Source organism: Erpetoichthys calabaricus, chromosome 16 (genome assembly GCF_900747795.2).
Source record: "Erpetoichthys calabaricus chromosome 16, fErpCal1.3, whole genome shotgun sequence".
In the NCBI taxonomy this organism is placed as follows: Eukaryota; Metazoa; Chordata; class Cladistia; order Polypteriformes; family Polypteridae; genus Erpetoichthys; species Erpetoichthys calabaricus.
In genome coordinates this window covers 40,709,183-40,723,841 of record NC_041409.2, presented here as the reverse complement: position 1 = coordinate 40,723,841, position 14,659 = coordinate 40,709,183, and the positions used below count along the sequence as shown (strand labels likewise).

The following is a 14,659-nucleotide window of genomic DNA, read 5'->3' as shown; positions in this document are numbered from 1 at the left end:
CAGTAGAATTCATGGTTCCATCTATCACAGCAAGCTTTCCAGGTCCTGAAGCAGCAAAACAACCCCAGACCATCACACTACCACCACCATATTTTACTGTTGGTATGATGTTCTTTTTCTGAAATGCTGTGTTCCTTTTACGCCAGATGTAACGGGACATTTGCCTTCCAAAAAGTTCAACTTTTGACTCATCAGTCCACAAGGTATTTTCCCAAAAGTCTTGGCAATCATTGAGATGTTTCTTAGCAAAATTGAGACGAGCCCTAATGTTCTTTTTGCTTAACAGTGGTTTGCGTCTTGGAAATCTGCCCTGCAGGCCGTTTTTGCCCAGTCTCTTTCTTATGGTGGAGTCGTGAACACTGACCTTAATTGAGGCAAGTGAGGCCTGCAGTTCTTTAGACGTTGTCCTGGGGTCTTTTGTGACCTCTCGGATGAGTCGTCTCTGTGCTCTTGGGGTAATTTTGGTCGGCCGGCCACTCCCTGGGAAGGTTCACCACTGTTCCATGTTTTTGCCATTTGTGGATAATGGCTCTCACTGTGGTTCGCTGGAGTCCCAAAGCTTTAGAAATGGCTTTATAACCTTTACCAGACTGATAGATCTCAATTACTTCTGTTCTCATTTGTTCCTGAATTTCTTTGGATCTTGGCATGATGTCTAGCTTTTGAGGTGCTTTTGGTCTACTTCTCTGTGTCAGGCAGCTCCTATTTAAGTGATTTCTTGATTGAAACAGGTGTGGCAGTAATCAGGCCTGGGGGTGGCTACGGAAATTGAACTCAGGTGTGATACACCACAGTTAGGTTATTTTTTAACAAGGGGGCAATTACTTTTTCACACAGGGTTTGGATTTTTTTTCTCCCTAAATAATAAAAACCATCATTTAAAAACTGCATTTTGTGTTTACTTGTGTTATATTTGACTAATGGTTAAATGTGTTTGATGATCAGAAACATTTTGTGTGAGAAACATGCAAAAGAATAAGAAATCAGGAAGGGGGCAAATAGTTTTTCACACCACTGTATCTCATGCCATATGAGGCCTTCAAAGTTGACCATAATAAACTATGATAGCCTTTAAATTATGAAGATAATACAGATCATCCAGAGTTAACCTCCAATCAAAATAACCTGATCAGTACTGTCAATTTAATATCATTTAATCTGTGAATCTAGAAAAGTTGATTTAGTGATAGCAAAATATTCGGGGCAGAATTCAGGTAGTCGGACAGTATGGCAGCGACTGTAAACAGTCTAGCATACTATGCTTACTTACAAATGGTTTAACAACTATTTTGTGTTGTCTAAAAGATCTATCAGAGTCCAGGAGGAGGAGGTGGGAGCATGCACTGATATCAAAGTCCAGACCTGGACAGAAACATTTTGACAAGACCCTAATTGTGGTGTTCAGGCTATTGGCATCCATCAGATTTGTAACAGTTGAAGTTTTAGGAGGAATGAGGAAAAAAATCACCAAAGCACTTAATTAGTTGCTAAAGATTTAGTGGTAATACAACACGAAATGTGTATTCAAATAATAAAGCATTGACAGTTGTAACTAATCTTTTAAAAATGTATTTGAGGTACAAATACATATTTTCCAACTAGAAAACTGCCAAAAACCCCTCAGGAATTCTCTTTTTGTCATGTACAAGTAATGTCCAGTATCTGGTGATTAAATTTTTTAAGGAGACAACCTTAAGCTGCATTTAAATGAATCCAGCCTGTGTCCATGTTTTACTAATTTCCCCAACAATACTTTAGTTTAAGGAAAGTCAAGTTCTTCTTTCTCCCAAAATTGCACCCCATGCATCCATATTCTGCCTCTTGCATTTGCATTACAGGCCTTCAGCAGTGCTGGCTGTAATGTGTGAATTAATTCTAGAAAGGAGTCCATTAACAGACATAGTCGAACCTGCACGCTTTTTAAGATGATAATGGATCACCTGGCAAAACCCCATGCTGACATGGAGAGAACTTCTCTCCACCCAGATGGTAATCAGACTAGGTTTTGCAAAGTGTGGTCTACTAGTCCTACACTTGGTTATAGAAAGTGAATATATTTAGAAATTTCTTAAATTGCACTAAAATTTAGTCGGAGGCACAGTAGAACTCTTTAGTGAAGTTAAAGAGAAGCACATAAAAGTAATTATTAACTTTAAAGAGATTGCATAAAAACAAATTAAACTTAATTTATAAAAAGGAGGCTAACATCTCATGGTTTAGAGATATTTTCAGCCTTTTGCCTTTTGTTTTGGTAGTTTTCAATGTCAAAACTCGGTAACAGTAAACCACTCAGACGGACGATTAAAATCCAGGCATGCCTTTCTAAGCCGCATTACCCATAAGGATCCAGACAGAGTGGATTTGTGCATTAAGTAAACCTCTTTTTTTGCCTCCTGCACTGACCATTGTAAACAAAAAAATGGAAATGCAGAAGAAGGTAACCTTGGTCATAATGTCATTTTATAATGCCTTCAATTATCGTCCAATATGTGTTTGTTTGAGACCGTCCAGGATATTGATTTCAGCTGTTGTGCATTGACAAGGCATCTGTTTTTTAAGTAGTTGGCCCCTTTGGAATGTTAGAAATAAATTACATCCAGCCCTGATTTTTTTTTTTTTTTTTTTTAACCAGAAGGCTTTGTGGTTCTTTTTGTTTTTTATCCAGCAAGTTACAGTAATGTACTATTTTCTATTTTTGAGGAGTTCTGTCTTAGAATGTGCTTTTCTCCACCCCTGATAATCATCAGTCTTTTGACATTTTAATTGTTTGTAGACCCTTAAAGTTGTACACTACAGTTTATTACTGCTCTGCATTCACCATCAAAGATTTATGAAAGTGTGGGTAGAAATGAAATTCTGTAATGCTAAGCATAATTTAGTCTCAAATTGCTTGTGTATTTTGTTTGTTCTGTATGATTGCCATATGTGCCCCTGCCCACTCAAGACATTTCCAGGTGTTTTTTTTATTATTTTAATTTAGTTTTTTCTTAACAGGCTGCCTGTAACCTTCTGTTGTCTGCATTTCTAAATTCTACCTGCATATTTTGATATCCAATCAAAGCAAATTTTGTGATTTCCTTCTTGGATTGCTGTACTGTGTTAATTCTCGTCATCTCTCTCTGCCTTTATTGTAATCTCATTCTTTATTTTTTCTGACAAAAAAATCAGTTAAATCCAATTCATACTCATAAGCTAACATTTTTTTGAACCCAGTTCTGACCATGGCGTTAAAACACCCCTGAAAACAGAGTAGCATCATAAATGTGTCTGTGATAAAACAAACTACAATCTTGTAGAACTAGTCATACAAAGGCTCTTCATCTTTCTGAGGGTTTTAAATTTATAATTGGTGTAAAAGTTTAAGGAAGGCCTTATAAATATTTCCTTGGAATAGTAAGTGCTGGCCAAGTGCTTGTAGACTTGGCCCTTTGCGAATGCATTTGTCTCTACTGTTTTGTGGGGGAGAAAATGAACATAGGCCAGTATGTTCAGTGCTTCTGAGGAGACAATTGTGACGACAGGATGTGCAACTTTTCCAGATGTAACTAAGCTGTAAAAGACAAACTTCGAAAGAACTCTTATTTTAGACTACTAGTAAGATATTCTTAAGGCCCATTTATACTTGATGTGTCTGCATTGTGACGACAGGATGTGCAACTTTTCCAGATGTAACTAAGCTGTAAAAGACCAGCTTCGAAAGAACACTGTGGAGACTGGCCCGGACACAGACAGGCAGACACGCTCATGCCACCCAACACACGTTTATTTACAATACCTATTATGTACAACTGTCCATAAGTGTCACAAACCTCAATCTTCCCCAAAGTCCAGGCCAACCACACTGCCTCTTCGGACCACCTTCTTCTCTCGTTCTTGCACCTTGTCCTGCTTCCACCCAACTCCAGCCTTGAATGAAGGGAGGCGGCCCCTTTTATCCGTACCCAGATGTGTTCCAGGTGTGCACCAGCAATCCTGCGGACACGCCCCAGTGTGGCGGAAATGCCGGCTGTCCTCCCGGAAGCACTCCGGGTGTTCCCTCTCTTCTTCCCCTCAGCACTTCCTGGTGTGGCAGAAGTACTGGGGTCCAGGGTCCTTCAGGCAGGGGGACACCCCCTGGCGGTGACCACGGGCCCCTACAGGGTTGGGCTTCCAAGCCATGTACCCGTGGCCCCCAGTACAACCAGGGCGGACGCTCCCTCGCAGTCTGGAGGAGGAATGAGCCCTCCTCCTGTCTTCCTGGGCGTCCCGGCTGGGCATGAGCCCCGTCCGGGTGCCACAACACTTATTTTAGACTACTAGTAAGATATTCTTAAGGCCCATTTATACTTGATGTGTCTGCATTGCCACAAGGGTCCATTAGGGTGTGTGGGCAGTAAATGTTGTCAGCAGTCCTAGTGAGGGTACCCTATCGTTGATGACCACGTACCTCCAAAATATTGTTAATTGTGTGGCCCTGTGCATGTTGACTGTGCATACATTAGATAAGAAAACATACTAATTGGAGGAGCAGTTGTGTGAAATGTAACTACCCACACCTACTCAATTCAACCGGAAAATCACACAGCAATAGGCAAATTTGATGTGGAGAAATTCATGATGGGAAATCAAACAGACCCTGAGAAAAGATAAAAGTTTGCGCAGCAGAAATGGAAACCTCTGTAAAGTTGATATTTAAAGGGAAAGAAATAATTTTGGGGGAATGCTGGGTGATTCTGCAGTGCACAGTGCCACACTCTGAACGCTTGAAGTATAAACAGGCCAGGGTGTCCAAGAGGGTCAGCAGCTGCCAGCACCCAAGAATTAATGGGCCTTTAAACACCAAGGGTCAAATATAAGTAGGAAGTATCTTCTCATCACCATAATGTGAAGAAATTGGTCAAATATTAAATCATTTTCTGAGGCTCTTAAGGTAGGTAGTTTTCCAAATAAAAAACCCCACATTATTCAGTTGTACAAAAGTGTATTAGTTAAGAGTTATAAAAAAAAAAATTTAAAAGGATTAATCTTAATGTAGGAAATTTCTTCACCATTTCTTCCTCATTTGGAGTTACTGTTTTCCTCTGAAGTTGGTTTAAGAATATTGTGTTGGTTCAAGTCTTAATATTATTTATTACTTGGCTAATGCCTTTATCCAACACAACTTACAACATTTGAGACACAATTGGTTGCATTTCTTTTGTTTTTCCAATTGAAGCACAGGCGGGTGAAGTGACTTGCTCATGGTCACCCTCTCAGTAGATAGATAGATAGATAGATAGATACTTTATTAATCCCAAGGGGAAATTCACATACTCCAGCAGCAGCATACTGATAAAGAAAATATTAAATTAAAGAGTGATAACAATGCAGGTATACAGACAGTCAATAACTTTGAATAATGTTAACATCTACCCGACCCCCCCCCACCCCCCCCAGGGGTGGAAGTGAAGAGTTGCATAGTGTGGAGGAGGAACGATCTCCTCAGTCTGTCAGTGGAGCAGGAAAGTGACATACAGACAGTCAATAACTTTGAATAATGTTAACGTTTACCCCCATAGGGTGGAATTGAAGAGTCGCATAGTGTAGGGGAGGAACAATCTCCTCAGTCTGTCAGTGGAGCAGGAAAGTGACAGCAGTCTGTCGCTGAAGCTGCTCCTCTGTCTGGAGATGATACTGTTTAGTGGATGCCGTGGATTCTCCATTATTGACAGGAGCCTGCTCAGTGCCCGTCGCTCTGCCACGGATGTCAAACTGTCCAGCTCCGTACCTACAGTGGAGCCTGCCTTCCTCACCAGTTTGTCCAGGCGTGCGGCATCTCTCTTCATTATGCTGCCTCCCCAGCACACCACCGCATAGAAGAGGGCGCTCGCCACAACCGTCTGATAGAACATCTGCCAGCCTTCTAAGGAAGTATAGTCGGCTCTGTCCTTTCTTACACAGAGCATCAGTATTGGCAGTCCAGTCCAATTTATCATCCAGCTGCACTCCCATGTATTTATAGGTCTGTACCCTCTGCACACAGTCGCCTCTGATGATCACGGAGTCCATGAGGGGCCTGGGCCTCCTAAAATCCACCACCAGCTCCTTGGTTTTGCTGGTGTTCAGGTGTAGGTGGTTTGAGTCGCACCATTTAACAAAGTCCTTGATTAGGTCCTTATACTCCTCCTCCTGCCCGCTCCTGATGCAGCCCACGATAGCAGTGTTGTCGGTGAACTTTTGCACGTGGCAGGAGTCCGAGTTGTATTGGAAGTCCGATGTATATAGGCTGAACAGGACCGGAGAAAGTATAGTCCCCTGCGGCACTCCTGTGTTGTTGACCACAATGTCAGACCTGCAGTTCCCGAGACTCACTGAGGTCTGTCTTTAAGATAGTCCAAGATCCATGCCACCAGGTATGAATCTACTCCCATCTCTGTCAGCTTGTCCCTAAGGAGCAGAGGTTGGATGGTGCTGAAGGTGCTAGAGAAGTCCAGAAACATCATTCTTACAGCACCACTGCCTCTGTCCAAGTGGGAGAGGGATCAGTGTAGCATGTAGATGATGGCATCCCTGCACTCCCACCTTCTCCTGTTATGCAAACTGCAGAGGGTCGAGGGCGTGACGGACCTGTGGCCTCAGGTGGTGAAGCAGCAGCCGCTCCATGGTCTTCATCACATGTGACGGCAGGGCGGCAGGCCTGAAGTCATTCAGCTCACTAGGGCGTGATACCTTTGGGACTGGGATGATACAAAATGTTTTCCAAAGCCTCGGGACTCTCCCCTGTTCCAGGCTCAGGTTGAAGATGCGCTGTAGAGGACTCCCCAGCTGCAACGCACAGGCCTTCAGTAGTCGTGGCAATACTCCATCTGGACCCGCTGCTTTGCTGGCACAAAGTCTCCTCAGCTCTCTGCTTACCTGGGCTGCTGTAATTGTGGGTTGGGGTAAACTCTCACCTATGCTGGTATCAGCATAAGGATGGGTGGAGGGTGCAGTGGTGAGAATGGGATATAAACTCACAACCTCAGGGTTGGAAGTCCAAAGCCTTAACCACTACACCATACTACCATTTAATTGACTTTGTGAGTAACCTCTGGTGGGAGAAGTCAAAAAGCCCTCAATTGGGACTCATTTTAGGTGGGTTTTGTGTATAATGTTGTTTTTTTTTTTTTTTTTTTTTTTTAATAAATACTGTATATCAAACAGAACATGGTGAAAATATTAAAATTTTAAATATTCCCATTCAAGAGTATTCGCTAATGATCAAAATCATACTTAATAACAAACATTTTTTGTGACCTCAAACACTGAATAATTTAGTGTTTTCACGTTTACCTTGAGAAACATTATGTCAGCTTAAGTATTTTGTACATTTTTGTCTTACATTTGTCAAAGAGATGCTCCTGGTGGCAAAAAAGGCCCCAATACAAGTTATAGAAATGCCAGAAGAATTGACAGGAAATGACTATGGTGTCACTGACTTGTGTGAACATAGGCTACACAAACTCCCTTTTCCTGCTGCTTGAAGTTGTACTGGTAGATGAAATCATCTTCATAACCATAAAAGTTAAAATGCAAGGAAGGTGGATAAAACATTACTTATGTAAAAATGAATAAAAGAGGAAAATGACTCTCTAAGTGTGACCCAGTAAGCCGGAGTATAATGGTGCTTGCATTGCATTATAGGTAGATCGTAACAATTCACTTTTTTGGTAACACTGTAAGCTATCAGAAATGTTCTGTTGCAGCCAATAAGTCTTCTCTTCATTAGATGCTACTTAAAAAAAAAAAAAAATCCATATGCAAGAATTATAAGCTACAGGATTTTTTTTACAGCACTTAGAGTTGAACTCTGCTATCCATGAAAGCTATATATTCACCAGACCTGTTTGTGATTCGTTTTTATGTCCATGATATTGCAAAATGCTAAAACATGTTTTTTGTGCCTTATTAATGCATGTTATTACATTCTATGACTGTTTTGGATGTGTCATTGTTCCAAAAATATATAATAAAAATGTGATGTATATGCTGTAGATCAGTGGTTCCCAGCTTTTTCTCTGCTCTGCACCCACCTACACAAAGTTTAAGTTGTGTTTCCATCCTCTACAAAAGTAATATCACATGTGAAGATGCAGTCAAATTTCTAATTTTTGAACCACGTAGTACTGCAGGTGAACAAATTGAACAAAAAAAAACCTTTAACTCGGTATATACAATTTTAATATAAATTGAGCAATTTACCTTTATAAATCTCAATAATCTTGTAAATGTGAGTCCCCATGAAGCTTAGGCACTCGATTGATGATCCGGGGGTTGGGGGTGTCCCACAAAACAATTGGGCACTGTGAGGAAATGACACATGATTGATGGATTTGGGGGATTGGAGTCCTCTGAAAAGCAACGGGGGCCGGCGCGCCACTAAGCAATGGAACAGTTGGTAAGCTTTGTCCCCTGATAACACTTGCACTCCTGCTCAGAAACAGATGTGCCACACTGTTGAAATTGCTCTGCTACTGCCAGGACTGCAAGCAAGAGAGATGAGCGGAGGATAAGCAGAAGGTGTTACATCCAATTCAGTCCCATTTGTCCACCCATTGCAAAACTGTCAATCAAAACTCGAAATCAGTAATGTTTCCTGATCAGGGCTTGTACAGAAATCAACACTGGACTTCTCTCTTTTCTGTGGATCATTGTAAGGTCCAAAGTTATTCATCTTTATAAACAGTCTGTCTGCAGCAAGGAACCCGTAGGAATGCACATTTCTGCTGCTCATTCACAGGTGCCAGGGTTTGATTATTTTCATATCACAGAAGGAGGAGCACAAACTAATAAATGAACTACAAATGACTGCAGTACGATAAAGTCAGACAACGCACCTTAATCAGTTTTGGCGCATCACATTGCAGCCTTCCTCTTTGTCATACACCATGAAGTGCATGTGTTATGCCATGTGTACATTTCCTAACTTGTTGACTTTGTTTCAAGAAATGAAATTCATGATCCACATTTTACCTGTAGCTTAAGCTTGGAGTTAAAATTGTAACTGAAATTTTATCAAGGATTTTGTTTGTCTGTATGTTTGCTAATTTTAAAGGATTTCAAGGAGGAAATTAAACACCACTATAGGGTGATGGCTTAGCTTTACAAACCCAGTAGATAATGGTCAGTTGTTGGTCAGTCACAGGAAGGGCTACAGAATTAAATTTTAGTGAGAAGTGCCTGCCAATGGTCTGCCATCACAATTCTATGTTCCACCACTATACTTTCAAATCCATTGTGTTAAATGAACTTTTTTTAAATGTTGCATGGATGTGATGCAGCCAAGTGAAACTGAGCTTCCTATGTGTTGGTTTTTGTTTCAGACTTTTACTGCTTGGTGCAACTCCCACTTGCGGAAGGCTGGAACTCAGATTGAGAACATAGAGGAGGATTTCAGGGATGGGCTCAAACTCATGCTACTGTTGGAGGTCATTTCAGGTAATAAGCTGTCATTTGCATGTCTTTTGGCCAATCTGCTGGAAATGGAAGCTGCAAAGAACAATTTCCTGTTCATTCATCACCCTGTTGGCTTTAAAACAAGTTTTCTTTCTGCAAAGATCAGTCCTTTATAAACATCAAGAAAAATGTATACTAAATTTGAAACTTAACAAGATTTTATTGTTTGCGGGAGCTATTTCAACCAGTTACATATGTGCAAAGATTACAGGGAGCTACTCTGCTACCTTTGGCATATTGCCTACTTTGGATGGGGAGCCAAAAATAAACAACTTCCACATAGAAAGATATTCAAAAATGGGAAATAGGCACCTAATGAAGATGCTACTGTCATTTACTGGTAGTTATTCTACATTAATATTTCTGGTTGCATAGTAAAATTAGATTGTGTTCTATAGGCACATTTAGAAATCTCCTGACTACCTTTTGATCTTTTAAAACAGACATACTGTAATGTATTAATGTCACTTTGGTGTCCCAGGAAAGATTGTTGACCACTTTTGTCCGAAACCCTTTGTGGTAGGCCCCATCTTAAAACATTTGTTTCTACCTTTAACACTAGAATTACCAGAGCCTATGAAAAAACTCGTAGATCCGTCCCACCTTAAATCGCTTCTTAAATCCTTTCGCACCTCTCCGCCATCGTCTTTTGTCTTCTAAATGTGTAGATAAAGACAAGCTGCAAGCAGCCAGCTATTCCATCCCCCCACCGACTTAGAATGTGCACAAACGTCTCCTAGCTCATGCCTTGCTTGATTATCTGGGGGTGAAGTGGAGTTTTAGAGTGGAAATAATAGATCATTATTTGGAACACACACATTTCATGTGTGTTCCGTTTCTACAGTAATCTGTGTAAGCACATTTTTAAAACAGAAAAGTTTTTCATATTCTAGTAGTAAATGACAAAATGTAGGCATAAACTATATAATGTATGAAGCCTGAAGTCCAAATATCAAAGAAATACTTTCATGAATGGTACAAATATAACAGAACAAGTGCGATTTTATTCAAAAATTATAACTGCCGAAAAAAAGCCACCTTATTGTGCGACATTGACCCTCATTTACTACGACTGCCGCCGTGGCGCAACAGTATCAGTTGCTGACTGGGAATCAAGAGGTCACGAGTTCGATCCTGCTCGACTTCCTTTTGAGAAGTGAACTGCTCGTATTTTTACTATTTTAGAATAAAAAGATACATTTGATTTCAGTCTGTAACAGCCGGTTTAATTTATGATATTTATAAAGGTTAGCTTTGTTTTTGTTTTTTTTTTTTTTTTAATTTTTTATTCTCTCAGTCGCGTTCAGGATCCTTGCCTACCCCATCTGACACTGCTGTTTTCACATGAAGACGCGCTATAGCTCTGCAGTGTATCACGATACATATGACCGTGTGTTTTTTTTCCCCCCAATCTTGCCAGTCCCCACATGTTGCTGTGCTGTTTCTTTTGTACTCCAGGACATTCAGAGGAAAGCATAGTAAAGAGCAGTAACTTCAGCTCTATATGCAATCATCAGACACTCCCCATCTGACACTGCTGTTTTCACATAAAGACGCTCTATAGCTCACCCAAGGCGCCCCTTCCTACATTTACGACATGTGTACTTGTTGCAGTGTACACACTTCTCTGTCCTATGGTTCCTATTACACTGAACAAGCACCTGTAATTTGCAGCTCTATTCATTATCTCAAAACACCACGCACATTCACAGTAATTCCCAGCTATGTCCACCACTCTCACCCACGCCCACAACCATACAGAACTGATTCCACATCAGAGAATTTCCAGTTCCAGTTCAGGTGTGTAATAGAAACCACAGCATAGAGAGAAGTGCGTACATTGTAACAGGTACACACGTTGTAAATGTAAGAAAGACGATCCTTGCGTGTGTGTGAACTGTTAACATTTGAATCTAATGATTGCATATAGCAATGTCTTATTCAGTGCGCTTATTCAGTGCGCGCAAGAACATTCAGGTGGCCAGTTGCTGTGTACTACAACATGCTGGCGGTGATCAACGCACATTTAAAAAAAAAAAAAAAAAAAAAATTTATGTGACATTTTCATGAAATCATTTTATGACGCGAATAGTACCAATCAGAAAACATCGTCGGAGTAATCCAATATTATTTGAAAACGAACAGCGTCAGATCGGGTGTGAATTTATACTGTGGCGCTGTTAGAGTCAGATCAGAAGCTGAATAAGCTCCTGTTCTGACTCTTAAGTAAAAAAGCATGAATTAATCAACAGAAATAACCATGATCGACATTTTAAACTTAACGATTTACAGTGCATACTAATTTATAAATTATATGTCAGTTTGAGGTTACAAAGAAAAAAAAAAAAAAACCCACTTCCACCCCAGCGGGGAATCGAACTCTGGTCTCTAAGGCACGGCAGAGCCGCTGTGCTCTGAGTCTGCAAATCTTAGCGTTACGCCACTGAAGGTGTTATTATTCTTGAACCTTTTGTGAAAGTGTTTATTTGATGTTTGGACGTCCGGCTTCACACATTCTATAGTTTATGCCTACATTTTCCATCCATTTTCCAACCCACTGAATCCGAACACAGGGTCACGGGGGTCTGCTGGAGCCAATCCCAGCCAACACAGGGCACAAGGCAGGAACCAATCCCGGGCAGGGTGCCAACCCACCGCAGATAGTTTATGCCTACATTTTGTAAAATTTATTACTACAATATGAAAAAGTTTCTGTTTTAACAATGTGTTTACACAGATTACATTGATCCCTCGCTATATCGCGCTTCGCCTTTCGCGGCTTCACTCTATCGCGGATTTTATATGTAAGCATATTTAAATATATATCGCAGATTTTTTGCTGGTTCGCGGATTTCTGCGGACAATGGGTCTTTTAATTTCTGTTACATAAAGTGTCTGTCTGTCTGTCTGTCTGTCTGTCTGTCTGTCTACATGCTTCCTCAGTTGGTTTGCCCAGTTGATTTCATACAAGGGACGCTATTGGCAGATGGCTGAGAAGCTACCCAACTTACTTTTCTTTCTCTCTCTCTTGCGCTGACTATCTGTGATCCTGACGTAGGGGGTGTGAGCAAGGGGGCTGTTCGCACACCTAGACGATACGGACGCTCGTCTAAAAATGCTGAAAGATTATCTTCACGTTGCTACCTTCTGTGTGCAGCTTTTAAGTATGCTGCACGGTGCTTCGCATACTTAAAAGCTCAAAGGGCATGTATTGATTTTTCACTTTGTTTCTCTCTCTCTCTCTCTCTCTCTCTCTCTCTCTCTCTCTCTCTCTCTCTCTCTCTCTCTCTCTCCCTCCCTGCTCCTGACGAGGGGGTGTGAGCTGCCGCCTTCAACAGCTTTGTACCGGTGGTGCTTCGCATACTTAAAAGCAGCCCTATTGATTTGTTTGCTTTACTCTCTGTTTCCTTTGAAGAGGAAGATATGTTTGCATTCTTTTAATTGTGAGACAGAACTGTCATCTCTGTCTTGTCATGGAGCACAGTTTAAACTTTTGAAAAAGAGACAAATGTTTGTTTGCAGTGTTTGAATAACGTTCCTGTCTCTCTACAACCTCCTGTGTTTCTGCGCAAATCTGTGACCCAAGCATGACAATATAAAAATAACCATATAAACATATGGTTTCTACTTCGCGGATTTTCTTATTTCGCGGGTGGCTCTGGAACGCAACCCCCGCGATGGAGGAGGGATTACTGTACTGTAGAAACGGAACACACATGAAATGCGTGTGTTCCAAATAACGATCTATTATTTCCACTATAAAACTGCAGCAGTTCAGTCACTCCCAGATAATCAAACAAGGCATGAGCTGGGAAAACTTAGTGAACGTTCTGCGATGGTGGGGGATGGAATAGCCGGCTGCTTGTTGCTCGTCTTAATCGGCACATTTAGAAGACAAAAGAGAGGTGAGAACGGTTTTAAGGTGGGCCGGATCTACGAGTTTTTTCGTACACTCTGGTAATTCTAGTGTTAAAGGTGTTTTCCTCTCTACACCCAGCATAAAAAAATTGCAGGTTTTTAGTTTTGCAAGAGTACCCAGTGATATTGGAATGTTGCAGTTTTGAGATCTCATGGACCTGGACTTACAGTACATCCAGTAATCATTTATTTTAGATTTAGTTTCAGCGTGTTCTCATTTGACAGTGTTGTGTTTGTTTCTCCAATTTTACTTCACATGAACAGTAAAGTGGAGCATTTACTGTAGGTTCTGACCAGTTAACTTTAGCCATTAATACACCTTCATTGGCACTTTAGTACAAAGCTGTTAATTTGTAGTGCTTGTTAAAATCTAAACACCCTTTCATTATTTTCACTCATTTATGCATAATGTCGATATGTTTATTTAGAATTACTGCCCTATATCTTGTGATATGATTCTAGGCTTCTCCTGTTAGGTTTCATCATTGGGTATGCGCTGGCCTGGTGTAGTGTGTCAACATTTATGTTCAGTAAGTCTCTCATGAGATGCTGTCATCCCATTCAGGGTTAATTCATGCTTTGCACCCAGTACTACCAGGATGCTGTCTGTTTGCAGCCCTCTAATTTACATTGGGTATGTACAGAAAATGAATTGGTGGGTAGATGCACGGAGTAGTGTAACACACAAGGTTACCAGCCACAGCCCATCATGACACATTGAGCAGTTACCTTCACAGAACAGTGCTCATTTGCGAATTAGTATGTTGTTTTAGATTAAATTTACATCAATAAATGTAAATGGACCAGAAACAATTTAACTGCCAGTCCAGCCTTTGTGTTGCTAAATAATACAACATAGAATAGAAGGGACATAAAATAGGAAGGAAAATGAAAAAAGAAAAAGAGTGAGAGCACAAAGTCCAAACAAGCATAAGGGGTACAATGCCTAGTGTGCCTCTGGACTTTCCTAAATGGACTTTGAACCATTGTCTGTTTGGGGAGTTGCCCAGCGCAGTGCCACATAAAAGTATTCACTCATCTTGTCTATCTATTCATTTTCTCCAGATCCAGGCCTCTTCCTTACACCATTTGGATATTTGACTTTTTCTGACTCTGTATTCAGCTCTATCTGATGCAGAGGTGGCTTTAAACATCCTCATGTTTCAGAGTTACTTCCATGGTCAGGGATGGCCTGCCTTTTTCACCAGGGACATGAACTTGTAGGTGTTCTAGATTACTGTTTGGTGGCATTAAAGGGGTACATCTAGAAGGTAGCTTTTTACTTTCT

The 14,659-nt window shown here is 40.8% G+C and overlaps 1 protein-coding gene across 4 annotated transcripts in view; it reads left to right on the top strand.

The window, feature by feature from the left end:
• Positions 1-14,659, top strand: part of actn1 (actinin, alpha 1) — a 225,307-nt gene that overhangs the window by 90,135 nt on the left and 120,513 nt on the right. For all 4 annotated transcript variants that reach the window (XM_051920067.1, XM_028822116.2, XM_028822115.2 and 1 more), the window contains exon 2: positions 9,321-9,435. In XM_051920067.1, coding sequence (XP_051776027.1) covers positions 9,321-9,435 — 115 coding nt within the window. The remainder of the gene's footprint in view (positions 1-9,320; positions 9,436-14,659) is intronic.